Here is a 25,054-nt window from a genome sequence, read left to right on the forward strand (position 1 = left end):
TTATTTTTGCACTGCTAATTAGTGGTCATTCTGCCATGGCCTCAGGATAAAAGAATCTCGGGGTTGTATGTGATGTCATTTATGTACTCTGACAATAAATCTGAAATCTATTTCAGCTTTTTTCTGATCGTTGTTTGAGTTTCCGATTGATTGAATGCCAGATAATGGGGATATATTTCTGCATTATTTTCCAAGAGCTCTGTTAGGCTTCAGTAATTTCCTTCTTCAGATGTCAGGCGATTTAAATTTTGCGTTTCAAAATATCGGCATACAGCAGGGTAGTAGGCCCTTCTGGCCCAAATATCACAATTAACCTACAACCCATGTACGTTTTGAAATGCTGAGGAAAGAGGAGCACCCAGAAGAAACCCATGCAGACACAGGGAGAACATACAAACTCCTTACAGACAGCACTGGATTTAAAACCATGTTGCTGGTGTTGTAATAATGTTGCTCTAACCACCAAGTTAAGCATGCCACACTCTGCTAGTAAAAACACAGAAAAGCTGAAGGAACTCTGCAGTGTCCATGGGAAATGTTACTGACAATTTGGGCCTGAGCCCTTCTTCAAGGTGTGAGGCCTCTACACTAACTAATCTGAGCTACATTTGAAAACAATGGCAGTGCTGCTGAGGGTACAGAACTGCAGGAAGTGGTCATAGTGCTCCCGGCAGAGTCCAACTGCTCAGTCCGAGTGCCCACGGCTCCTTGCAGGCTTCAAATGGCCTGTTTAAAATCCCCCAACTGTGAGGTCTGGGCCCAAGATGGTTGTGCTTATGATCGGCAGCAGTCACAAGGGGTTGCAGACTCCAGGGAGTCCAGGGCACCAGAAAACTCCCCCCCTCCCTCTTTGAGGGAGAATCCGAGGAGAAGATGGGAATGGAGGCCACGGCGGAGAACCACTGAGGGGATCTGAGGCTGAAGAACACACAGGAGATGGGCTAATAGCAACTTGAGGCGAGGGACCCACGTAGGCCACGGGCAGCTGGCAACTGCGGGAGTCATTGGGCTCACACCAGGAAGTGGCTTGCTGGAGACTGGCTTGAGATTGACTGAAGGGGTACCAGGTCTTGGAACCGAGATGTAAGCAGGTGCCAAGAGTGCTGGAGGCTTCCTGATCCTCAGGTTGCTCTGATGGTTTGGACTGAAGGGTGTGTGATTATGGCAATGCGAGATGTGAATCCATGGACATTCGGCGACTGGGGGAACTCTGATTCTCTTTCTCTGGCTGGAAGGGACGTTGGGCAACTTCTGCTGACATCTGATCTTTGTCTGCCTTGAAATAGACTAAAGGAAATTTTGTGCAGTATCACATTTTCTGTTTTGTTTCACGATAATAAAATAATCTTGAATCTTATAAGATTGCATTTGCTATATTTCACATCTGAAAAAATGTATTAAAATCAGTGTTGCTACAAGAGACTGCAGATGCTGGAACCTGGACCAAAAGTAAACACGGTCAGAGGACTGCTGAACATGCTGTCTTCCTCTTAATGGTCCAGTGGTTCTCAACTTTTTTTCTTTCCATCCACATGCCACCTTAAGTAATCCTTATGCCATCGGTGCTCCGTGATTAGTAAGGGTGATGTGGGTGGGAAGGAAAAGTTGAGAACCACTGCTCTAGACCCAATGGTCACTGAACTATTTTACTTGAGAAAAATTGTCATTGGCCCATTCCCTTTGGAGTCATGAATCCGTGCACATAACGAGTTCATCTGGTACAATTAAAGCAGTGCTTTTCAAACTTTTTCTTTCCATCCACATGCCACCTTAAGTAATCCCTTCCTGATCACGGAGCCACTCTGGCACAGGAATAGTTAACGTGGTATGTGAGTGGAAGGAAAAAGGTTGAGAACCACTGTAACCGTTCGCTTTTTTTTTGCCCCTGATCCCTCTATGTTTACAAGCCCGTGGCCCCGAGCCTCCGATTGGCCGACGTGCGACTCGATGGGAACCCGGCCACAGTTTTATCATGTGGCGCATGCACTCGGGTTCCGGCCAGTTCCCTCCTCTCCGCTGCTGTATCCTTGTTATGAGGCTTGTTGCAAAGTCCAGTTAACTGAATAGGTTGCATTTCTTATCAAGAATCTGCTGCATCCAGACCAAAGAACAGATTCTGCTGTGTCTTGCTTTCTTTCAACGCATTAACAACCTGCCCTGGCTGTAAAGCGCTCCTGGGCCCGGCGCAGCCTCGATGGAAATTTTGCGCACTCGCCTGATCCCAGCTGCCCTGCTGCGCGCCGCCTCGACGGGCGCTTTCCAAGTCAGTGGGCCGCTCAACTACCGACACGGGGGTCGGGTGCAGCCGCTGGCGAGCGACGAGGAGCGCGCTAGACAACAGGTGCATGAGCCTGCTTCAGGTACGGGGGGTTCGGGCAAAATCTTGCAGCCACCACGACCAGTCTCTTGTCTGTGGGAGTAGAGGTATTAGTGGCGACTCATCCAAACCTCGCCACTTCATCTCCTTCTTGGACGTGAAGTGCACCACGGTGCATTGAACCACGCAAGTCGACCCACATTTAGTTAGCATGGGGTGCAGTCATTAAAACAAGTAGGGTAGAGTGGAAAACCTTATTCTTTCCACTCATATACCATTATGCCCTATGCCATTGGTACTCTGTGTTAGTAAGGTGGAAAGAAACTGTTTGAAAACCACTGTTTTAATCGTACCTCATTGACTTATGTGCACGGTTTCCTCTTCTTTGGCTTGGCTTCGCGGACGAAGATTAATGGAGGGGTAATGTCCACGTCAGCTGCAGGCTCGTTTGTGGCTGACAAGTCCGATGCGGGACAGGCTAACACTGTTGCAGCGGTTGCAAGGGAAAATTGGTGGGTTCCTTTGTCTTTTGTCAGTGAGGTGGGCTCTGCAGTCTTCTTCAAAGGAGGTTGCTGCCCGCCGACTCTTGGAGTCTGCAAACCTTGCCAAGATGCAAGGTTTGAGGCGAGATCAGCCCACTGGCGGTGGTCAATGTGGCAGGCACCAAGAGATTTCTTTAGGCAGTCCTTGTACCTCTTCTTTGGTGCACCTCTGTCACGGTGGCCAGTGGAGAGCTTGCCATATAACACGATCTTGGGAAGGCGATGGTCCTCCATTCTGGAGACGTGACTTACCCAGCGCAGTTGGATCTTCAGCAGCGTGGATTCGATGCTGTCGGCCTCTGCCATCTCGAGTACTTCGATGTTAGGGATGAAGTCGCTCCAATGAATGTTGAGGATGGAGTGGTGGAAGCGTTCTAGGAGCCGTAGGTGATGCCGGTAGAGGACCCATGATTTGGAGCCGAACAGGAGTGTGGGTATGACAACGGCTCTGTATACGCTTATCTTTGTGAGGTTTTTCAGTTGGTTGTTTTTCCAGACTCTTTTGTGTAGTCTTCCAAAGGCACTATTTGCCTTGGTGAGTCTGTTGTCTATCTCGTTGTCGATCCTTGCATCCGATGAAATGGTGCAGCCGAGATAGGTAAACTGGTTGACCGTTTTGAGTTCTGTGTGCCCGATGGAGATGTGGGGGGACTGGTAGTCATGGTGGGGAGCTGGCTGATGGAGGACCTCAGTTTTCTTCAGGCTGACTTCCAGGCCAAACATTTTGGCAGTTTCCACAAAACAGGACGTCAAGCGCTGAAGAGCTGGCTCTGAATGGAACGGTTTCCTAACTCCAGAGGAAATGGGTCAATGATAATACTTCAGTAACAACTGGGTCGAGAGCAATGATTCTCAACCTTCCCTTCCCACTCACATCCCACCTTAAGCAATCCCTCACTAATCACAGAACACCTATGGCATGTGGTATGTGAGGGGAAAGAAAAAAGGTTGGGAACCACTGGGCCAGATTCAAAAAGTGAAAGGTATAGTGTTACTGGGCAAGGTGCAGGTTGTAGAGTAAATGTATAGTTAAATGGTGCAGGGCATTGTAGCACAATCAATGACCCCTCACAGGCACGAAGTAAGGGTCAAAGGCTTTATTGATCTAAAGATCCAAGCATGCCTCTGACTCAAGTCCAAGGCCAGGTATGAGGGGGGAGACTAGAGCTCTCGGCCTTTGTTAGGGGTCTTGGGGGAGAGGGTACCAGTTCAGTAGGTGGGCCAGCCTGCTCAATTTAGTAGGGAATGTGCCCGCAATACTATGTTCCACCACATTCGCCCCTCCTTTTTAGATAGAGTCTGGCAGGGCGATGTGAGGCACTGTCTTTATAGTCCATGAGTGGCACAGGTTTAGTCTCTCCAGTGGTTTGATCTCCACAGTCCCACTGGCTATGTTTCTTGCTCCGTCGGCCCGATGGCTCGGTCACTTGCCTGGCTGTTGGGTGGTTGAACCGTGTTAGTGTCTCCTAGGTCCGTGAGAGTGGGGATTAGTCAGTCACTGAGGAGGGAACCCTCCAGTGGGGGGAAACATACAGAGGGCTGTTCTGGGGTGGGATCTCCAAGTCCCTGGGGCCGGCTTGACACTGCCCAAGGGTATTGGATGCACCTCCTGTGCTGGGATTCCCACATGCGCCAGGTCCTGGATGGGCATTGTGTCATCCCATCCATCTGGATACCTTACCAGCACGTACTGGGAGTTTGCATGCAGGAGGGTGCACTTCCTCCACCAGTGAGTCCGCCTTGTGGGTTCTAACATGCTTCCGGAGGACACCGGCCCAGGAGCCATCAGCCAGACTGGAACATGGTTCCTGATGCTGACCTCCTAGGGAAGGAGAACAATCTTTCATGGAGCGTTGCAGAAATAGCAGTACAGAGTAGGGACCTGGTGGCATGCAACGTTTCCAGGAGTACTTCTTGCCACTGGGACACATTTATCCCTTTTGCCTTTAGGGCCAAGAGGTCTGCCCTCCAAATGATGTCATTTTCCCTCTCTACCTGGCCATTCCCTTTGGGGTTGTAGCTGGTGGTTCTACTTGTCGCTTTGCCCCTGGAGAGGAAGTAATGTGGCAGCTCCTCACTCATGAACGCTGAGCCCCAGTCGCTATGTACGTATGCAGGGAACCCGAACAGAGTGAATATGGTGTGGAGTGCTTTAATGACCTTTGCTGTGGTCATGTCTGGGCAGGGAATGGCGAATGGGAAGCGTGAGTATTCATCCTTAATGTTCAGGAAATAGCTGTTCTGATTCGTGGTCGGGAGGGGCCCCTTGAAGTCTATGGTGAGACGTTCAAAGGGGCGAGTGGCCTTAATGAGGTACACTGTTTCTGGCCTGTAAAACTGCAGCTTGCATTCCGCACAGACCGGACAATTCGTGTCAGCTCTCTGACTTCCTCCACCGAGTAGGGAAGATTATGGGCCCTCACGAAGTGGTAGAGCTTTGTGATCCTGGGGTGGCAGATCTGCTATCATGAAGGCAATCTGCTAATACCCTGATGCAGGTTTCCCTGGACAGAGTGTCGGGCGGCTTGTTGAGCTTATCCAGCCGGTACAAAATCTCGTAATTATCGACGGACAGCTCATTCTTAATATTGTTTGTTTTTAAACATAAAGGCAACAGCTCTCTGGTCCACCGGCAGTAGTGCCTCCTGTGGTGTACTGCCTCCACTATAGCCTGTGCCTCCTTCTCCATGGCAGAGTGCCTGCGTTCGGTACCCTGCAGGGGGTGTGTGAAAAACCAGGCTTGCTTGCCTGGTTCAGTATGGTGGCCAGGGCGACATCAAAAGCATCACTCTCCACTTGGAACAGAACTGACTCATCAATGGGGTTGTACTCCTGCCTTGGTGATCTTGTCCCTGATGAGGGAAAGGTGGTGGTTTTCTCCAGGGGTTGGGCCTTGTCAGCATAGTTGGGGACCCAATTTGCGTAATACAAAACGTGCTCCAGGTACCTTCTTAAAGCTTTGGGGTTCTGTGGTAGCAGTAATTCCAAGACAGGCGCATGCACTCTGGGTCAGGGGCAATCATACCATGCTCCACCATGTTCCCCAGAATTGCCAGCCGCTCCATGCTGAACACACTTATTCTGGTTGTATGTTAGGTTGAGGGCTTTTGCAGTGGCCAGGTTGTTGTCATTTGCTTTTTAGTCATGGCCACATATGGTGACATTAACCAAGTATGGGTAAGTGGCTTTTAACCATTGTTGTCCACCATGCGGTCCATTTCCCTTTGGAACGCCAACACCCCATTTGTGAGGCCGAAAGGGACCCGTAGAAATTGTTACAGTCAACTGTTAGCCTCAAATGCTGTGTAGAGCTGGACCTTTGGGTGGATAGGGATCTGATGGTATGCTGACTTGAGATCTATGGTTGAGAAGACCCTGTATTTTGCGTTTTCATTCACCATGTCATCAATTTGGGGCAGAGGCTAGGTGTCCAATAGGGTGAACCGGTTGATGGGTTGACTAGTTAATCACCATCCGGTTCTTCTCTGCCCCCTTTACCACCAGCACCTGTGCCCTGCATGGACTATTACTGGGCTCTATTACACTATCCCTCAGAAACCGTTCCACCTCGGTCTTAATGCATCCTCTGTCCTCCGGGCTGTACCACCTACTCTTATTGGTCACCAGCCTACAGTTTGGGGTGAGGTTTTGGAACAGAGGAAGTGGAGGGACCTGGAGGGTGGCCAGGGCACAGGTTGGTAGCGCTGCCCGGCCTTCAGGTGCGCGATTAGGCCTCTTCAGGAAAGGACACGACCTCCCGGAACTGGTCGTTCCTGACTGTGGGTGGGGGATGGGGGCTATCAAACTGCATCAGTACCCCTTTTAGCTGGCACTGGAAATCCAGTCCCAATATGACAAGGGTGCAGAGATGGGGCATCACCAGCAGTCTGAAATCTTTGTATTTTGTCGTCCCCCCCATGGTTAGGTTCACAGAGCACTTCCCACGGATTTCTGTCGAGAGGGATTTGGAGGTTAATGCTACCCGGCACTTTGCAGGGGACACGGTCAGGGAGTAGCATTCGGAGGTGAAACTCTCGGTGCTCTCCGTATCAAACAGGCAACCTGTGGTGTGACCGTTTACCTCTATGCCCATCATAGAACTTCCCAGCTGTGTGGTTGACTCACTCGGGCCTTGGTGTCGGGAGCCAAGCTGGAAGCGCACGTGCATGGCGCTCTGTACTGTTGCCAGAGCAGGGCCATTGCCTCTTCATATCTCACGCAATCGTAGATCAGTTGGTATGATGGCCTACCGCTGCGAATAGTAGGTCATACTCACGCTGCCTGCTGTGATTTTGTGGTGCCTTATCTTGGCCTTCAATTAGACGAGCCACAAGTTGAATTTCACGGAGGCCTCTGGGTCTTTGGGGTCGATCTCCAGCTTCTCCAACTGAATCGCCTTGTCCATGGCGCTTAAAATTTGGATCAATAAATTGTAGTGCAATCAATGACCACTCACAGACAGGAAGGGCCAAAGGCTTTATTGGTCTCAAGATCCAAGCATGCTGCTGTCTTAGGTCCAAGGGCAGGTATGAGGGAGGAGATTAGGGCTCTTGACATTTATTCGAGTCTTAAGGGGAGGGGCTACCAGTTCAGTAGGTGGGCCAGCTCAGTGGGGAAAGTGCCTGAAATACCATGTTCCACCACAGGTATTATCTTTTACTGATGAGAAGTATATTCAAGAATCTGATCATAGCAGTAAAGAAACTATTTGAATCTGGAGGGTGCATGTTTTCAACCTAATATGTTGGCTCCTTTTCTGAGATAGCAGGAGCTAGAGATTTACTCTGCAATACACGAGTGCTGGAGGAACACAACAGCTCACTCAGCGTCTTTAAAAGGGTAACCAAAGTTTTCGGCCTGAGCCCTTAGTCAATGTATGATCAAAATGCAGGTAGCACATGAATTATAAGATGGGGAGGGGGGGGGCAAGGGGAGGAGAGAATGGGCAGAAGAGAAAAAAAGCTGAGGTGACAGGGGAGGGAGTAGTTCTCCAAGTGGAAAGGAAAGTGATTGAGGAGAGGATGCAGAGGGATAGGGTGAGAGAGAGGAGAGGCCTAATGGAAAGTGGAGAAGTCGATGTTAATGTCATTGGATGGCGAGTGCCCAGACACGATATTAGGTGTTGTTCCTCCAGTTTGCGCGTGGCTTTGATTTGGCAGTGCGTGAGGCCGTGGACACATGCCGGTGTGGGAATGGTGTGTAGAATTGCAATGGTTGGCCACGTGGAGGTGGATGCCTTTGCAGCGGACTGAATGAAGGCACTAATGAACCTATCTTCCAGTCTGCGATGAGTCTCCGATGTAGAGAAGTCCACAGTGACAGTACCGGATGCAGTAGATAACCCCTGGGCATGTACAAGTGAAATGTTGCTTCACTTTGAAGGGCTGTTTGAGGCTCCAAATGGTGGTGTAGGTGGAAGTATAGTATTTCCTGTGGTCACAAGGTTAGGTACTGTCAGTGGTTGGAGAATAGTTGGAAGGGGTTTTGAGGGACAGGGTTTGCCAGCATTTCAACAAATTTTAAATTTAAAGCCAATTCTGGCCTTTTAAACCTGTGCCACCCAACTTCATCCAAATTAAGCTACAACCCAGCATTGTTTTGGAGGATGGTAGGAAACCAGAGCACCCTAGGAAAGCCCTCGCAGACACTGGGAGAACCTACAAACTCTTTACAGACAGTGCCAGATTTGAACCCGGATCGCTGGCGCTATATTAGGGTGGTGCTAACTGTGCTGCCCATAGATAGGAAGGGACCTCTTACTCTCTGTCCACACCACTTGTCCCTTGACCATGCCTGCTTTAACCAGTCTGTTTATTGGTGAGTTAATTACCAGGGAATACAATTTTAAAAGAAGCTGCAGGAGAGTTAGGAAAATTTATTTAGGGGGGGATTAAATAAATTGTGATGGAAACATAACTGTAATTGTTTCATAAGGGGAAAAAAATAAGAACATTTTAAAAAATGTTAAGAATCTACAGAGGACAAATAGATGACTTTTCAGATACATGACACAGGAGGGCTAGATGATCTGTAAAAACTCTGTAGGTTAAGATGAGTATCCCTTTGCATCATTAAATGCATTTTGGAAACCCCCCCCACCCCCCCCCCCCCCTGCTCCCCCATAAGCCAGATGGCATCTTTGAAAAGAGAAGTAGAGTTAGTTTCAGTGAAGAGATCCTCTTGTCAGAACAGACCTGTATAACAGAGCGTCTTAGACCTGAAACAAAAACTTTAAAAAAAATTCTCTATAGTTGTGGCCAACCCTGCTAAGTGTTCACAGTGTCTTTTGATTTTATTTAATTTTCCAGCATTTGCCTTTGTTTGGATTTTCAAGATTCAATTTATTGTCCTGTTATAAAAGTGTCATATTACACAGATTCATCATCCCCAGAAACTGCCTAAAGTGCCTCTTAGCGTCAGAGAAAGAGATATATTCACTTCATTAAAAGAAGGAGGAAATTTACCATCTCGAAATGAATCACCCAACACAGAACTTGGATACGGTACAAGCATTTTAGAAAAAAATTATAAAGTTCAACAGGATATCCATCTGCTCCTGGGGCCTTACCAGATTGCAATGAAGAAATGGCTGTAAATAATTCATCTTGAGAAAAAGGAGCTTCAAAATTTGCATGTTTATCCTGTGAAATAGTTGGTAGATCCAAATGTTCTAACATCTGACAGAGATAATGTCATTATTGAATCTGAATTATAAAGTTTAGAATAAAATTCCTTTTAAGTTCTCATTAATTTCTGACATGATCAGGAACTCTTCAGTCCCATTGGCACCCTCTTGAATCCCAGTTCTGATATCTGTAACCCTTTCAGCCTCCTTCGAACCAATTTCCAGCAGTCTGCAGCCTGGTGTGAGGCGCTTGACCGCAGTCTCCGGCAGCCCACAACCTCTATGGGTTCCTCACCTCGAATCACCAGCGGCCCAACGCATGTGTGGGTCTTTCAGCCACAGAGCCCTTCACTGGTCTCCTGTGGTTTTCACCATCCTGTGGGTCGTCTCCTCTGCTGCTTCTCCCAATTTTCTGGTGCCCTGCTCCAGTCCTCCACTTCCCTGGAGTCTGGAACTCCTCGTGGCTGCTGCCGATCTTAGGCGCCGTCATCTTGATATGTAGACCCCATGGTCGCTGGATTTTAAATAAAACGAAATACACATTGTTCCTTTTTAATGCAACACATAAAAGTACTGGAGAAACTCAACAGGTCACACAGCATCCCTAGGAAGTAAAGCGTAACCAATGTTTCTGGCCTAAGCTTCCTTCCTAGGGATGCTATGTGATCTGCTGAGTTTCTCCAGTACTTTTGTATATTGCACTGGAACATGGTTCCTGATGGACAGCTCATGGGTGTTTGGTTCAAAAGGCCCATGGGATCCAGGGCAAAAAGGCAAATTGGATCCAAAGTAGGCTTGGTAATAGGAGGCAGAGGGTGATGGTGGGAAGTTTGTGACCCGTGATGCAGATCAAGGATTGTCATACCTAATATCATCAGGGTGAACCTGCTCTGAAATCAGGGTAGATGATATACAAACTAGAAGACATGGGTTAAGGGTGAAAGGCAAAAGATTTAGAGGGAACGTAAGGAGGAATTTCTTCATACAGAGTGGTGGGAGTGTGGAATGAGCTGCCAGCTGAAGTGCAGGGTCAATTTTAACATTAAAGAAGAATTTGGATGATAGAAGTATGGAGGGCAACGGACTAGGTACAAGCCAGTGGGACTTGGCAGAAAAATGGTTCGGCACAGTCTAGAAGGGCTGAAGGGGTCTGTATCTGTGCTGTAATGTTTTATGTCCTCAAGTATTTCCTACTGTCGCCATGTGAATTAAGGTGCTGGCTGTCCATCCTATTTATGCCTCTCATAACCTTATCGACCTCTATCGTCACCTCTCATCCTTCTTCACTTCAAAGAGAAAAGCCCTAGCTCTGCTAACCTTGCCTCATAAGAGTTGTTCTCCAATTCAGGCAACATCCTGGTAAATTTCCTCTGCACCCTCTCTAAACCTTTCATGCTGAGGCGACCAGAACTGGACACAATATTCCAAGTGTAGTCTAACCAGAGTTTTATAGAGATGAAATATTACCTCTCGACTCTTGAACTCTGTACAGAACAACATGATTATTTTTTTTTTCCCCACTTTCCAACTGTGACTGCTCCAGAATGCTCTGAAGAGTTGTGGGATTTTGGGAAGGTTGCCGTACAAATGCAAGTTCTCTTCCCCAAGCATTTTATTTTTTGATTTCATGACCTCTCTTCCTTTTTTCCTGTCTTTGCTGAGATCAGCCATGCTCATTGGGGGCCATATAAACCCCCCTCCGTCCACCCTAGGGGCCACAGCACAATTAAGGAGGGGCTTGGACTGAAATCATAAAATATTTTTAATGTAGTTGGTAAGAAAGAAGTAAGGAAGAACCCAACTAAACTTGACTGCTTCACAGGGAAGGGTACCCATCAACTTTGAGCAGAGTCCTAGAGGACAAAAAAAAGGTTGAGAATGCTGGGTTAGACTAGCAATATTAAGATGTGTCACATTATATCCCAGACAGAAACCTAACAGGTCACACAGCATCCATAGGAAGTAAAGAGTTACTGATGTTCTGGGCCTCGACCCTTTGGTGGGTATTAGTGCATATTTTTTCCTCTACCTGACAAAAGGCCCAGGCCCAAAACATTTGCTACCCTTTACTTCCTATGGATGTTGCATGACCTGCTGAGTTTCTCCAGTACATTTGTGTATTGCACTCAGCCCCAGCATCTGCAGTCTTTTGTTTATAATCCTGGGCATACAAACCAGTGCTTGGTATGTGGTCTTAAATTTAAAGGAATTTAAAGGAAAGCTGGTTACAGTTGGGCCAGAAAAACACTTGTACTAATTAAACCCTTGTACTAATTATGTGTATGGTATGACTTCATCCCTAAATGTAACCATAGGGTCATTCAGCATGGAAACAGTCCCTTCAGCCAACTGAATCCAAGCTGATCAACAATCACCCATTTGCTTTAATCATCAATCACAGTTTTTATTTTTACCATGTTCTTTTTAACTTCCCCAAAATTCTGCCACTCAGTGGCACACCGGGGGCCATTCTCAGTGGCCAATTAACCAAACCAACCAAGCTGTGTGAGGAGGTGGGAGCAGTGGACGAAACTCTCATGTGCAAACTCCAGACCATTGGCACTGGAGTTTAGGATTCAACTTCAGTCTTTGCAGTCCAGGAAAAGAATTGGCAATTCCAATAGGAGAAGCTTTTTAACCTGGAAAGTAATTAGAACATGGAACAAATGGTATGGGTATATGTAAGACAAAGTATTAAGAGGTATTGAATAGATGCAGATACAGTACTCATAGAGGCAAGGCAAAATTGATTGGAAGCATTGACTGTCCCATTGATTATTGGGCAGTTGGTTCATTTCAATGCTTGCAGACTATTGTCCCATTGATTATTGGGCAGTTGGTTCATTTAAATGCTTGCAGACTATTGTCCCATTGATTATTGGGCAGTTGGTTCATTTCAATGCTTGCAGTCCTCATGGAGAGGCAAGACCGTTGTGAAAGTCCTCATGGAGCGGCAAGACCGTTGTGAAAGTCCTCATGGAGCGGCAAGACCGTTGTGAAAGTCCTCATGGAGCGGCAAGACCGTTGTGAAAGTCCTCATGGAGATGCAAGACCGTTGTGAAAGTCCTCATGGAGAGGCAAGACCGTTATGAAAGTCCTCATGGAGCGGCAAGACTGTTGTGAAAGTCCTCATGGAGCGGCAAGACCGTTATGAAAGTCCTCATGGAGCGGCAAGACTGTTGTGAAAGTCCTCATGGAGCGGCAAGACCGTTGTGAAAGTCCTCATGGAGCGGCAAGACCGTTGTGAAAGTCCTCATGGAGCGGCAAGACCGTTGTGAAAGTCCTCATGGAGAGGCAAGACCGTTGTGAAAGGTCTCATGCCACCATTCTCCTGTTGGTTAATTGGCTCCTGGGATTAATGTTAGCTAAATATGATGCTTTAAATAATCTACTTTCCTGAAATTACACCAGTGGATGAATTACCTAAAAGATAAACAGGCCTTCCAAAGGATACAGGTGATGTTTTCAGCTCAATTTTGTTGTTGTGTTATGAGCTTTCCATTCAGAAATGCAAGATTTAGTTAAACGATTTGAACCAGGGCAGGTTCGATAGTTCCGTTCTGAACAAACTTCTCAGAAGGATGGGTTAGCTATGAATAGTAAGTAAACAGGAGGGTGAAAGTGGAATGTGTAGGAGAAATTGACTTGATGTTTTAAGTTGATGGCTGTTCACCAGAAGTATTCTGTGAAAAACTTCTTGGAGTGAAGTGCTGGCTTTAGTTTTCTCTTATCCAGCTTCTCCTTGATCTGGGTGCTTACTGGCATTTTCTGCTTTTAGTTCAGATTAGACAGAGCTAGGGCTTTTCTCTTTGGAGTGACAAAGGAAGAAAGGTGACGCAGAGATGTATAGATTATGAGGGGCCTGGATATGGTGGGGAGCCACCCTATCCAGGATATCTGTTTAAAGTGAGGAAAGGAAAGTTTAAGGGAGATGACAGGTGTATCTTTTTTTATATACAGAATGGTGAGTGCCTAGAATGCATTGCCGGGGCGATAGTTGAGGTTGGAACATTCAAAACACTTTAGATCCGGTTAAAAAGTTGAGGTTGTTGTGGAGTAGGTTTACGTAGGTTGGCACAACATTGTGGACTGAAGGGGCTGTACTGTAATGTTCTATAATGAACACCTGGATCAGGTTGCTTTTGCAACTGATTTGACCATTGCAATTCAGGCCCGGAATCAAAAGTAGAACCTTTGTCAGTTGTCTGTCATGGTTTTTAGTGAGCTAATAGGTTTAGTAATTGAGAAAATTCCAAGGGTTGAATTTTCATTGTTGGTGTCTTCTCCTCCTGATTTAGGATGTTTCGGTTCTTTTTTTTTGGTAGGTCGCATGATATGTGACTTCATTTGTTCCGGACAACAGGAGGTGGATCTGGCTGTCCAGAGTGCCAAGGAAGCGTACGTAACTTGGAGTCGCCTCTCAGGTTTGGAAAGGAGCCGCATCTTACTCGAAGCTGCAAGACTCATAAGGGTATGAAGGACATATTTATGCCCCTGCTTGGGTTGTATGGTTGTGTTAAGTAGGGCAGGGTTGGAAAGTTCTTCCCAGTGGTGTCAGTCAAAATCTGTCACTGGTTTATCTGTCATTAGCATGAGCCATTGGATCTCAATAGGCCTTCAGTCCACCAACTCCCTTTACTTACTCCATTTTATTTTTCCCAAGTTCCCATCACCTGGGCCTGGATTTCAGACCACACAGTTGGGCCAGTTAACCAACCAACCCCCAGGTCTGTGGGATGCTTAAGAAAAGGGGAGAACCCAGAGGGAACTCGCAGCGTTACAGTGAGGAATGTGGAAACTGTTCACAGTTGTTGAACTTGGGTCACTCGAGCTGTGAGGCAGAAGTTCTGCTCACTGTGCCTGCCACCTAAAGTATTTGGTGGGAGGGAATGGCTGTGCTTTAGAATTTGGGGCTTTGCATTTGTCAGTGGAGTGAGAAAAATGTGTGACGCACGACCTCAAGAGTCCAGAATTGAAGGGTCGAAGAGTGATGGGAAACCAGATGGGGCAAGGCCTTCAAAGGATTGTGTTTAACTTTTATTTGAAGGTAATTTGATTGGAGATGTAAATGTCAGAAAAAAAGTGAATGAGCATCAAGAAGAAGAACAATGTTAGACTGAAAAATGCAGCACATTGTAATCATTGGAAATCTGAAATAAAAGCGAATGCTGGAAATACCAGTAGCTTGAGCAGCATCTGTGGAGAGGATAAAATGAAGTCAATATTGAAGACTGAATGACCTTTCATCAGAATTTCTCAGTTCTAATGCAAACTGGAAAGACTGTCTTAGTATGGAAGGTCATGTGTCCTCTCCGGCAGAAGCCTGTTTAAGGTTAAGACCACCCATGCTGAGCACTCGCCTTGCTATTGGCCTTTTCAAAAATAAAACCACACATGTTGCCAATGGCTCTGTTAATCACCTGCTCTACTTTTGCATACCTGGGCCAGCCCAACTCACCAGTGGTGGTGGAGGGGGAAGCACAGGTGGTGTATAAAACCCAACACATGGAGCAGCTGGCTCTCTCTTCCCTGAGGAATGAACCCGAGCTCCACTCTAGGTCACAAGCCAGAGCCGATGCTGGAGAATCAATATCAAGGTTTACGTGCCAGTCTATTGAGTTGAGGATGGTATACGAGAGCAAGCTTGAAAAATCTATAGAACACCCTAAATCAGGCCATGTGTTAACACATAATCAGAATAACTCAGGCAACCTCAAATATTACGTGTACAGGCAAGAATATGGTGTCTTTGTAAATCATAGTTGTGCAGTATGGCAGACTTTGAGTACATCATGTGTTTTAAAGTTAAGAGTAGAGAACTTTGAACACAATTTTGTTCACCAGATATAGATGCAAAAGTAGGCCCATTGAGTCTGCTCCACCATTCTAATCACGAGCTGATCCATCCACCCACTCAGCCCCACTCCCTGGCTTTCTCCCTGTAACCCTTGATCCCTGACTAATCAAATACCTGTCAATCTCTGCCTTAAATACACCCAGCGACTTTGCTTCCATAGCTGCCTGTGGCAACGAGTTCCACAGACCCTCTGACTGAAGACATTTTTCTGTAGCTCTGTTTTAAATTTATGTCCTTTTGTCCTGAATTATGCCCTCTTGTCTTAGGATCTCCTACCATGGGAAATATCCTTGCGACATCTACTCTGTCCAGGCCTTTCAGTATTCAAAATGCCTCATTGAGGTCCCCACTCATCCTGCTGTATTCCAGTGAGTACAGTCCAAGGCCTAGAATTGTTTTCCATATGCTAACCCTTTCATTCCTGGTATCATTCTAATAAATCCTCTCTGCACCCTCTCCAGTGCCAGCATGTCTTTTCTCAAATATAGCACCCAAAACTCTACAGGTCTCACTAGTGTTTTATAGAATTTCCACATTATATCCCTCTAGAAATGAAAGCTAACATTGAATTCACTTTTTTCACCACTGACTCAACCTGGAGGTCAACCTTTAGGGTATCCTGCTTGAGGACTCCCAAGTCCCTTTGCACCTTGGAATTTTGAATTTTTTCCCCATCTATATACAGATACACGATCATTTATCCAGAACCCTTGGGGGACAGTGTGTTCCAAATTTTGGATTTTTCTGGATTTCGGAAAGCCCACCAAAATTGTGCTGCCATATCCACCCTCACCCCCTTCCAGTCGCCCGGCTGCCTCCCCCAACCGTGGTCACTCGGCTGGCCGGCCGCTCCCCCAACCGCGGTCACTCAGCTGCCCCCCCCAACCGCAGTCACTCGGCCGCCCGGCTGCCCCCCCCAACCGCGGCCACCCAGCCGCTCCCCCCAACCGCCGGTCCCTCGGCCACCTCCCCCAGCCACCGGTCCCCACTTGCTGGATTTTGGAGCTTTCCAAATTTTAGATGTCCGGATAAAGGATTGTGTACCTGTAATAATTGCCCGCCTAGTTCTTCTAGCAAACTGCATGACCATACACTTTCCAACATTGTATTTCATCTGCCACCTCTTTGCCCATTCTCCTAATCTATCCAAGTCTCTGCATCTTTTTGCTATCCTCAACACCACCTGCCTTACCATTTTTTCGTTCACAAATTTCTTTCATCTCGCTATGTACCTGTCCTCCACTTTCCTCATTTCGTGTAGAAACTCCAGCCATTGCTGATCTGCTGTCTTCCCCATTAGTGTGTTTTTCCACGACTTTGGCCAGTTCCTCTCTCATGCGACTGTAATTTCCATTACTCCACTGAAATAACAGCACATCGGACTTTAGCCTCTCCTTTTCAAATTTCAAAGTGAACTCAGTCACTATTGCGATCACTGCCTCCTAAGGGTTCCTTTACCTTAAGCTCTAATTACCGCTGGTTCATTATACAGCACCCAATCCCTGGTGGCCTCATCAACAAGCCTCTCCCAAAAGCCACCCCTTCGGCATTCCACAAACTCTCTCTCCTGTGATCCCATACAGACCTGACTTTCTCAATCTACTTTCAAGTTAAAATCCCCCATAATTATCATAATTCTGCCCTTCTGACATGCCTCATCTATTTCCAGTTGAGTTTTGTAATCCACATCCTGGTTGCTGTTTGGATGCCTATATATAACTACTCATAGTGACCTTTAGCCTTTACCATTCCTTAACTCAACCCTTAAGGACTCTACCTCTTCTGATCCCATGTTCCTTCTTTCCAGTTATTTAATATTGTTGGTTAACAGCAGAGCCATGTCACCCCCCCCCCTCCCTGTCTATCGTTGTGATACACCATGTATCCTTAGTTGTTCAGCTCCCAATGACATCCATCCTTTAGCCATAATTCAGTAATGACCACAGCATCATACCCTCCAACCTATAGCGGTACAGCAAGATCATCCACCTTGTTTTTAATGCTGCATGGATTTTATTATGCATTTACATCAGTTTTTGAATGTACCGTGACTCTGTCATCCCTCCGGCTATTATTTTGTATTGTCACCTGCCTGTCATCCTGCTGCACAATATCTTCACTTTACTGCTGTTTCCCCCTTTTAACCTTAGCACTCTTGATTCCCACCCCCCTGCCAAATTAGTTTAAACCTTCCCAAACAGCTATATTAAATCTGCCCACCAGGATATAGATTCCCAATGGGCTTAGGAGTAACCCAACCTTTTTGCATTGGTCATGCCTTCCCCAAAAGAAATACCAATGATTCAAGAATCTGAAGCACTGCCCCCTGCTTTAGCTTCTCAGCCACACATTTATCCGCCTCATCTCGCTATTTTTGTCTTCATGAGCATGTGACTCAAGCAGGAATCCTTGGATTTTAACCGGTAAATTTTTCTTAAGTAAAATTGCCACTCCCCTTTAGAATTAAATGTAGAAAAAGCTACTTGACCCAATCTCTTTTTAATTTTAAATGTTCACTTTCAATTAAATGAGTCTCTTGTAAAAAGGCAATATCTACCCCTAATTTCTTAATATACACTAATACCTTTTTATGGGTTCGTTATTCCCATTAATATTAAAACTTAATATCTTAACTGTTTTAGACATCCTTCTTCTTTGGCTTGGCTTCGCGGACGAAGATTTATGGAGGGGGTAAATGTCCACGTCAACTGCAGGCTCAGGAAGAATTCCCATAAATTAGATTGGACTGAGGTGTCATCATCTGCAATCCAAAAACACTGAACTTATTCAAAATAAAAATATTATATAAAATTGTTAAATTGAAAAAAATTGAAAAATGAAAAAAAAACCCTCCCTCCCCAAAATGCCAGAAAAATTAGAATTACCACCTTGCATTTTATAGGTCGTAGTCAAACCATGAAAACACCTGTAGTTGTCAGAAACTAACAAACGCTACCCCCGACTTCTGGGGGAAAAAAAATTTTAAAAAAAGGAAAAACACATTCCCCATTAAAAATAATTTCAATGTCCTCCTGTGGAAGGCAAAACTGGGCAGATCTTTAACAAAATCTTCGGCCTGAATATAATTGTTGAAGAAGACATTTTGCTGATCTGGAATTAAGACTTTCAAAGTAGCTGGATATCGCAGCACAAATCTATAATCTTTATCATATAAAGCCTTTTTAACCGGATTTAACTTTTTCCTCTTCTTCAAAAGAGCTTGGCTTAGATCTGGATTTAAAAAAAAATCTTATCACCTTCATAATTCAAAGGTCCATGTTCTTTAGCTCTTCTCATTGACAATCCAAGTATCTTTTCTCTATCTTGTTCATTTAAAAATCTGATCAATATAGACCGATGTCTTTGATTTGGTCCTGGTTTCTGTTGAAGAGCTCTGTGGGCTCTCGCAATCAAAATTCTCCCTTTGAAATTTTCTCCCCCAAAGATTTGCAGTATCCAATCTTGAAAAAAGCAAATTACATCTTGACCTTCTTTATCTTTGGACATTCCAACAATCTTGAGATTATTCATTCTACTATAACCTTCTCCAACAGTTTTTCATTCAATCAGAGTCCTCATTAACATTTGTTCTTTCCTCAATACATTGAACTTCTTCACGATCATCTTGAATTCTTTCTTCCAATTTATCAACTCTTTGGAAAAACTATTTTTTGATTTAGTTAAGTCAATTTTAACTTTTTGTATTTGTCCAGTTAAAAATTTTAAATTATTTTCCATTGCTTTTAGCTTCAATTTTATTCATTTTCTTCTTTAAAAAGTTTGCCTTGCCTTTAAATTTTTTTCTTCTTTAGTTGTATCTTCATCTTCACTTGTAACATTACTAGAATCCTCTTCCATACCAGATAAGTCTTCTTCTTGCAGTCCTGGTGTGCTAGACTGGCCCTTTAAGAGGGATGAAGATTTTTTTCCCTTTAACTTTTTCACCCACATCGCGCATGTGCGACTCCTCGCACACGCGCAGTGTGGAAGTACTTTTGGCACGGCGCCATCTTTGCAGAGAGCCGGTAGAGATGGCTCCGTGAGATGGTCCCTCTCCAGGGATGTCTCCAGCGGGTCGAGGAAGAACTCCGACGGCTGGCTTCGTTGAAGAGGTAGGCCCAGGTTCTTTATCTGTCTTCAGTTCACATTTTTCCTTCGGTGTAGTTTTCTGTGTTTTTTTTTCTTTTTTCAGCGACATTGTAGTTAAAGTTATTAATAGTTTAAAAATACTTTAAATTAACTTTAATAATAAAAATTTAACTTAATTAGCATTTTTAAAATTAAAATCCCCGGGAGTCGTAAGGGAGCGCTGCGTTCCCTACAATATCACAAGACCTCCCCGTTCAGGCAGTAATCCTGATAGTACCACCCTGGAGGTCCTGCTTCTCAGCTTCCTCCCTAATTCCCTGTATTCCTTCTTCAGGACCTTCTGATTTATCTTACCTCTGTTGTTGGTACCAACACTTACCAAGACTTCTGGCTGCTCACCCTCTCCCCTCAGAATGTTCTGGACCCAGTTTGAGATGTCTTGTACCCTGGCACTAGGGAGACAACACACCATCCGGGTATCATTATTGGGCTCACAAAATGTCCTTTCTGTTCTCCTCACGGTGGAATCTATCGTTATTGCATGTCTCTTCACCCTCTCACTAGGGGTTTACAAATTGGTTGATAACATGAGTTTAACCTGCCAATTTGGCAGGTTTTCTACTCGTATACAACCCATTTAGTGAGCAGAATTTTTAAAAAAACTGCATGGTAGGTAAGCGAAATGGCGGCCCAGGTAGAAAATGATGTCCGCGCTTGTGTGCGATGGCTGTCTTCCTTACCCATATTTCCCCACGCTGCTGGAATGCCAGAGCTGTTCCAGCAGTGTAGGGGATCATGGGTAAGAAGGACAGCCATTTCTCCTGCCCCTGCTTCGTTCCCCCTGGCCCCAACTCAGCATTCCGACTCCGTGCTTGCCCCAGCTCCAACAACACCACCCGCCCCCCAATTCCACGCCCTCCCTGGCCACTTACCTTTTGGAGGCCAGAACAGGGGATTCCCTCTGGGGCCTCCGGCAAAGCGGTGAGTGTCCCAAGCAACCCCAGTTTGTAGACGCCTAGCGCTAGAGACCTGGTCTGTGTTCTGTATTCTTCATTTTCCTCCTCCAACCTGCTCAGATTTGGGATCCCAAGATTTGCTGTTTTACCCTGTGAGGAGATGAACGTGATGTTTGTTGTGGGGAGTAGAGCTGAGCTTCATCTTGTTTCTGTAATTTGAGATTTTCCAGCTGGTGTTGCTCAGAGTAGAAACTGAACCGACCCACCCCATTCCCTGTGGATATGTGGTCCGCTGGGGGAAGCCCATTCTTTCCTCCTGCACATCGCAATTCAAGTTGATAACTTGGGGTTAAGTGAACCATCAGCATTCAGGGAATGTGCTGACATTTATTCAGTAGCTGGCAGCACAGTTTGTTACCATCACAGCTGTGAATATTTTTTTCCCTCATCTGCACAGCAAGTTTTTGGGCACGAACTGCCTGGCACTTCCAGAACCCAGCTGTTTCATAGATTGGTTACAGCACTCTTGTCGGCAGTAAGTCAAAGAGTTGCTATGAGCATTCCCCGGCGCTCCTAATAATGCACTTTGTAAGAATAATCCAGTTGTTTTTGAACCTTTTCTGCAGTCACATCCTGATGTATTCATGTTGTCCCTGTGGCTGCGTGGAATCCATTTGGTTAATTGGTGTAGATGGGAGAGTCAGGAGTAGATTGGGGAAGTGGGGGAGAATATCTTATTGGGAAATAAGTGGGTGAATGTGACTGAACTGCCATAGACTGCCTCTTTTGTAGTTGTACAGAGAACATCTGAGATGGATCCTGCTGTGATTTCCAACTAATACACACATTGTCACATCCTGGACATGAAGTCTTGGCAGTGAAGCTATAAGGCAAGGGAAAAAAAATAGATAATGAATTCAGATGATTTCAGCTAATAGCTAGTGAAGTATTTTACTGGCTGTACATTATGCTTCTGTAAATAAGGGCTTAGTCTGATGAAGAAATAACCCCAGAGGGATGTGCCATTGGTTTCTAAGCAATACAGCCATGGTTACAGAAGTGTTTGTCAAGAATAGAATAGAACTCCATGACAAAAGTGACACTTTCTGGAGCATCTTCTGGATTCCTGTGACATTGAAATTCCAAAGCGCTTATCTGTATTCCATGATGCTTAAAAGCAAGCAGTGTTATATGGTTATATGAACTGCTGGAGGGACTCAGCAGGTCAGGCAGTGACTGTGGTCACTCAATGTTTTCGGTTGGGACCCTTGATCGTGACAAAAAGTAGGTGATGTTTCCTATTTGAAGGGGGGGGGAAGGCTGGGGCAAGGCCGTGTTGATTGGGTGTGGGACAAAAGGTGGGACAGGTGGAGGGAGAGGCCAATGAGAAGGTTGTGGGGGTGGGGGGGCGGGTGGTTTGGTAGAGAGTGTAGAAAAGAAAGCACAGCAGCAGGTAAAGAAGAGATGGAGCCAGATGATGGTGAGTGTCACCTTAAGTTTGAAAAAATATCAATGATATTGTGCTGTTCAGTTTGAGGTTATCCTGGAGGCAATGATAGGCTGTTCCTCGAGCTTATGTTTGGCCTCACTGTGACAATGAGGCCGAGGACAAACATGCCTGTGCAGGAAAGGTTGGGGGAGCCAAATTGGTTGGCTGTTGGGAGTTCAAGCTTCGACCCACAAGCAGAGTGCAGATGCTTGGCATTGTGATCGCCCAATCTGCACTTGGTATTACTGATGTTTAGAAGCAATGGGAGTAAGTGCCATTTCTAAAGTTGAAAGAGAATAGTATATGTTAGAGAAAGTAGTAGATACATTCAAAGCCATTTCACTGACATTGTTTAAGTAGCATTGCCCTAGATCACACATGTCAAACTCTGGCCCGCGGGCCAAATTTGGCCTGCGATATAATTATATTTGGCCCGCAAGATCATTTCAAAAATGTATTAGAGGTGGCCCGCCCTGCAGCGAGAACCGATGCTGTTTTTTGGTAATGTCACCCCCACCATCCTCCCCCTTCATTGCACATCCTTCCGCATTGTAACACGAGAAATTGTAACACGAGAAGTCTGTCGATGTCATCAGCCGGCAAGCCGGTTGGAAAGCTCTCCGCACAACCAGTCACTTCTCCCACCTGTCGAGCGGTGCGGCGGATTGGCGAGCGCCTGTGATTTCCTGTCGGCGCGACGGGCATGGCAGGCTGAGCACGGCCTCCGGGCAGCGTGAGCCCCGCGTGACTGGCACCGGACGGCCCTTCCACAGCGCGAGCGCACTTCTCCCGGTCGCCACGTCCTTCAGCGCTTGCACCCGTGCAGACCCCAGGGACGGCTGGTTCGGCCCTGCACGTGAAGAGAGAGATGGTGGCTGTCCGCAAAGGCTGATCGGCAGCGCGCTGGGCCTGAGTGGGTGGGTAAGCAGGGGTGGGCAGAGGGTGTAGGTGAGGAGTAATGGGCAGCGGAAGTTATGGTGGTGCGAGGGGCAGTTAGAGGGAGGGATGAGTAGAAGGAGGGGTGGATAGGGAAGAGGTAAAAGGGGAGGGGTAGGGCGAGTAGGGGAGGGGTGATTAGAGGGTGAGAGATGGGTAGAGGGAGGAACAGGTTGAGGGGAGAGGAGAGGCAGTAGAGGGGCGTGTATTGGATGGGGTGGGTAGAGGCAGAGCAAGTGGAGTGAGGGGTGAGTAGAGGTTGAGTAAAGGACTGGTCAGGTAGAGGGATGGTGGGTCGAGAGTGAATAGAGGCCTATAGCCTCAGGAGTGAGCAGGAAATGCTGAGTCCTGATGCAGGCCAAAATGGACACAGCCTGTGAATGCTGACTACATCTCCACAGGGACAAAATAGGTTTCCCTCAGGTCAAGCAAAGGGTGAACTTGAGCTACCTACTCCTGACCTGTAACATTATCCTCCTAAAGTTATATCCTAAAGTTTAACATTACATATGTTGAAAGAAGAGAAAACATGCAGATGTTGTTGAAAATTTTTAATAAATATTTAGTTCGGCCCTCGACTTAGTCCAAGTTTTTAATTTTGGCCCTCCGTGAATTTGAGTTTGACACCCCTGTCCTAGATCCTTTTTTAAAAAAACACTTAATAATGATTTCTCCCCTCGTACATGATTACTACAAAATGACAATTTCCTGTAAAAACAAAAAACACCTGAAGCCAAGGGGGAAACCAATTAGAATCCGTGGAGAGAAGCTGATGCACCACATGGAATGTTAATGCTAACTTCATCTGCCACTTGTTTCCATTTTTTCCCTGCATTTGTTCTTGAGGCTCTGTGTTGGTGTTGTTATTGTTTCTGAGTCATTTTTTTCTCATGGGATCTGTCTGTATTATTCTGGATGCTATGAGGAGCCTAAAACATAGAGGACCCGTTTACTTTAGGGCAGTGATCTGGCATCACCCTTTTGAATAAGGTGAGTAAGAAGCCTTCAGATGCTGGAAAACTGGACCAACTCCCAAAGTAAATGCAAGAGGAACTCGGCAGGTCAGGCAGGATCTGTGGAAAGCAATAGTTGACTTTATGGCTAGAAATGTCAAGTATCTATGAATAAGATGCCTTCCTGAAGTGGGGGAATTGTGTTGACCATGGTCTCTTAGGCGATATTTGTCCTTTGACCAATATGACTAAAGTGAATATAGTAATCTTTGGAGTTCTTGATGGGAGTGAATAATGTGACTGCCATTTTCTCCTGCAGCATGACAATTACAATAAAGGTAGTGTGCGGTCTTTGAAGCGTTTTTGGATATCCTGAAACTGATGGGACCCGAATTAATGTGTAGACCTTGACCTTGCTGATTATATTACTTTGCATATCTCTTTTTTTAATTACCATTTGGTGCCATATCTTCTAAATCGATCAGTTTGAGGTTGTTATTATTTAGGGTGATGGTTAAAGATGGGCAAGATTGTAAGTACCGTTACTTGAGTTTGGGCTGGGTTCGGAATAGCTATAGTCAGGTTAGTGTGATTATAATTATATACCTCAAATTGTGAGCAGTGCAAGATATTCTTTTGCTTTAGTACTGTATTACTTAGTGATTTCAAGGACAAGACAGCAATTTAAATTTTCTCCAGTACTTCCTTACTGCTGGGTCCAAGTAATATTGTGGGGGAGATGGACGGGGAAGGGCAATAAAGCTTTAAAATAACAACATATAAAGTGAAAAAATGAAAGCTTGTTCTGTATTAATATTTGAAATATTTACTTTTTTTTAAAACAGGAGCAAAGAGAAGATATTGCAATTGTAGAATCCATCAATACTGGAAAGCCCATTTCAGAGTCTAGGATTGATGTGGACACAGCATGGCAGGCTGTGGAATATTTTGCTGGGGTTGCTGGAACGTTAGCTGGTAAGAATAAGCATGCAAAACTGATAAAAGAAACTAGGAACTTTAATAAAGGCAAAGGAAACTGTCTGAAGTTCTTGGTGAAATGATCCAGTCTCCATGACTGGGGTAGGCAATTCCAAGAATTGTCATCTCTTGGAGAAAGGAAAGAGCTCCTCGTCCATTACTGAACTGGGAACTCCTTGTTCTGGAACCTAGTTCAAGATTCCCAGGAGGACAAATTTTGTCAGAGCATCTATTCCTGTCAAACTCCCTCAACAAGATCACCTCTCACTCCCTTTGTCCAATATTTTAGCTATTATGTACTATATTTATGTC

The 25,054-nt window shown here is 45.7% G+C and overlaps 1 protein-coding gene and 1 long non-coding RNA gene across 2 annotated transcripts in view; one reads left to right on the forward strand and one right to left on the reverse strand.

The window, feature by feature from the left end:
• The first annotated feature begins 1,852 nt into the window (after nucleotides 1-1,852).
• Nucleotides 1,853-25,054, forward strand: part of aldh9a1a.1 (aldehyde dehydrogenase 9 family, member A1a, tandem duplicate 1) — a 39,519-nt gene continuing 16,317 nt past the window's right edge. Inside the window, exons 1-3 of the mRNA XM_069937768.1 lie at nucleotides 1,853-2,360; nucleotides 13,810-13,955; nucleotides 24,610-24,739. Coding sequence (XP_069793869.1) covers nucleotides 2,195-2,360; nucleotides 13,810-13,955; nucleotides 24,610-24,739 — 442 coding nt within the window. The 5' untranslated portion in view covers nucleotides 1,853-2,194. The remainder of the gene's footprint in view (nucleotides 2,361-13,809; nucleotides 13,956-24,609; nucleotides 24,740-25,054) is intronic.
• Nucleotides 17,462-21,286, reverse strand: LOC138762708 (uncharacterized). Its single transcript, XR_011357070.1, has 3 exons — nucleotides 20,363-21,286; nucleotides 19,810-19,882; nucleotides 17,462-18,102 (listed from the first exon to the last, which is right to left on the reverse strand). It is a non-coding gene; the product is annotated as an uncharacterized lncRNA (long non-coding RNA).

Source organism: Narcine bancroftii, chromosome 5, assembly GCF_036971445.1.
Source record: "Narcine bancroftii isolate sNarBan1 chromosome 5, sNarBan1.hap1, whole genome shotgun sequence".
NCBI lineage: Eukaryota > Metazoa > Chordata > Chondrichthyes > Torpediniformes > Narcinidae > Narcine > Narcine bancroftii.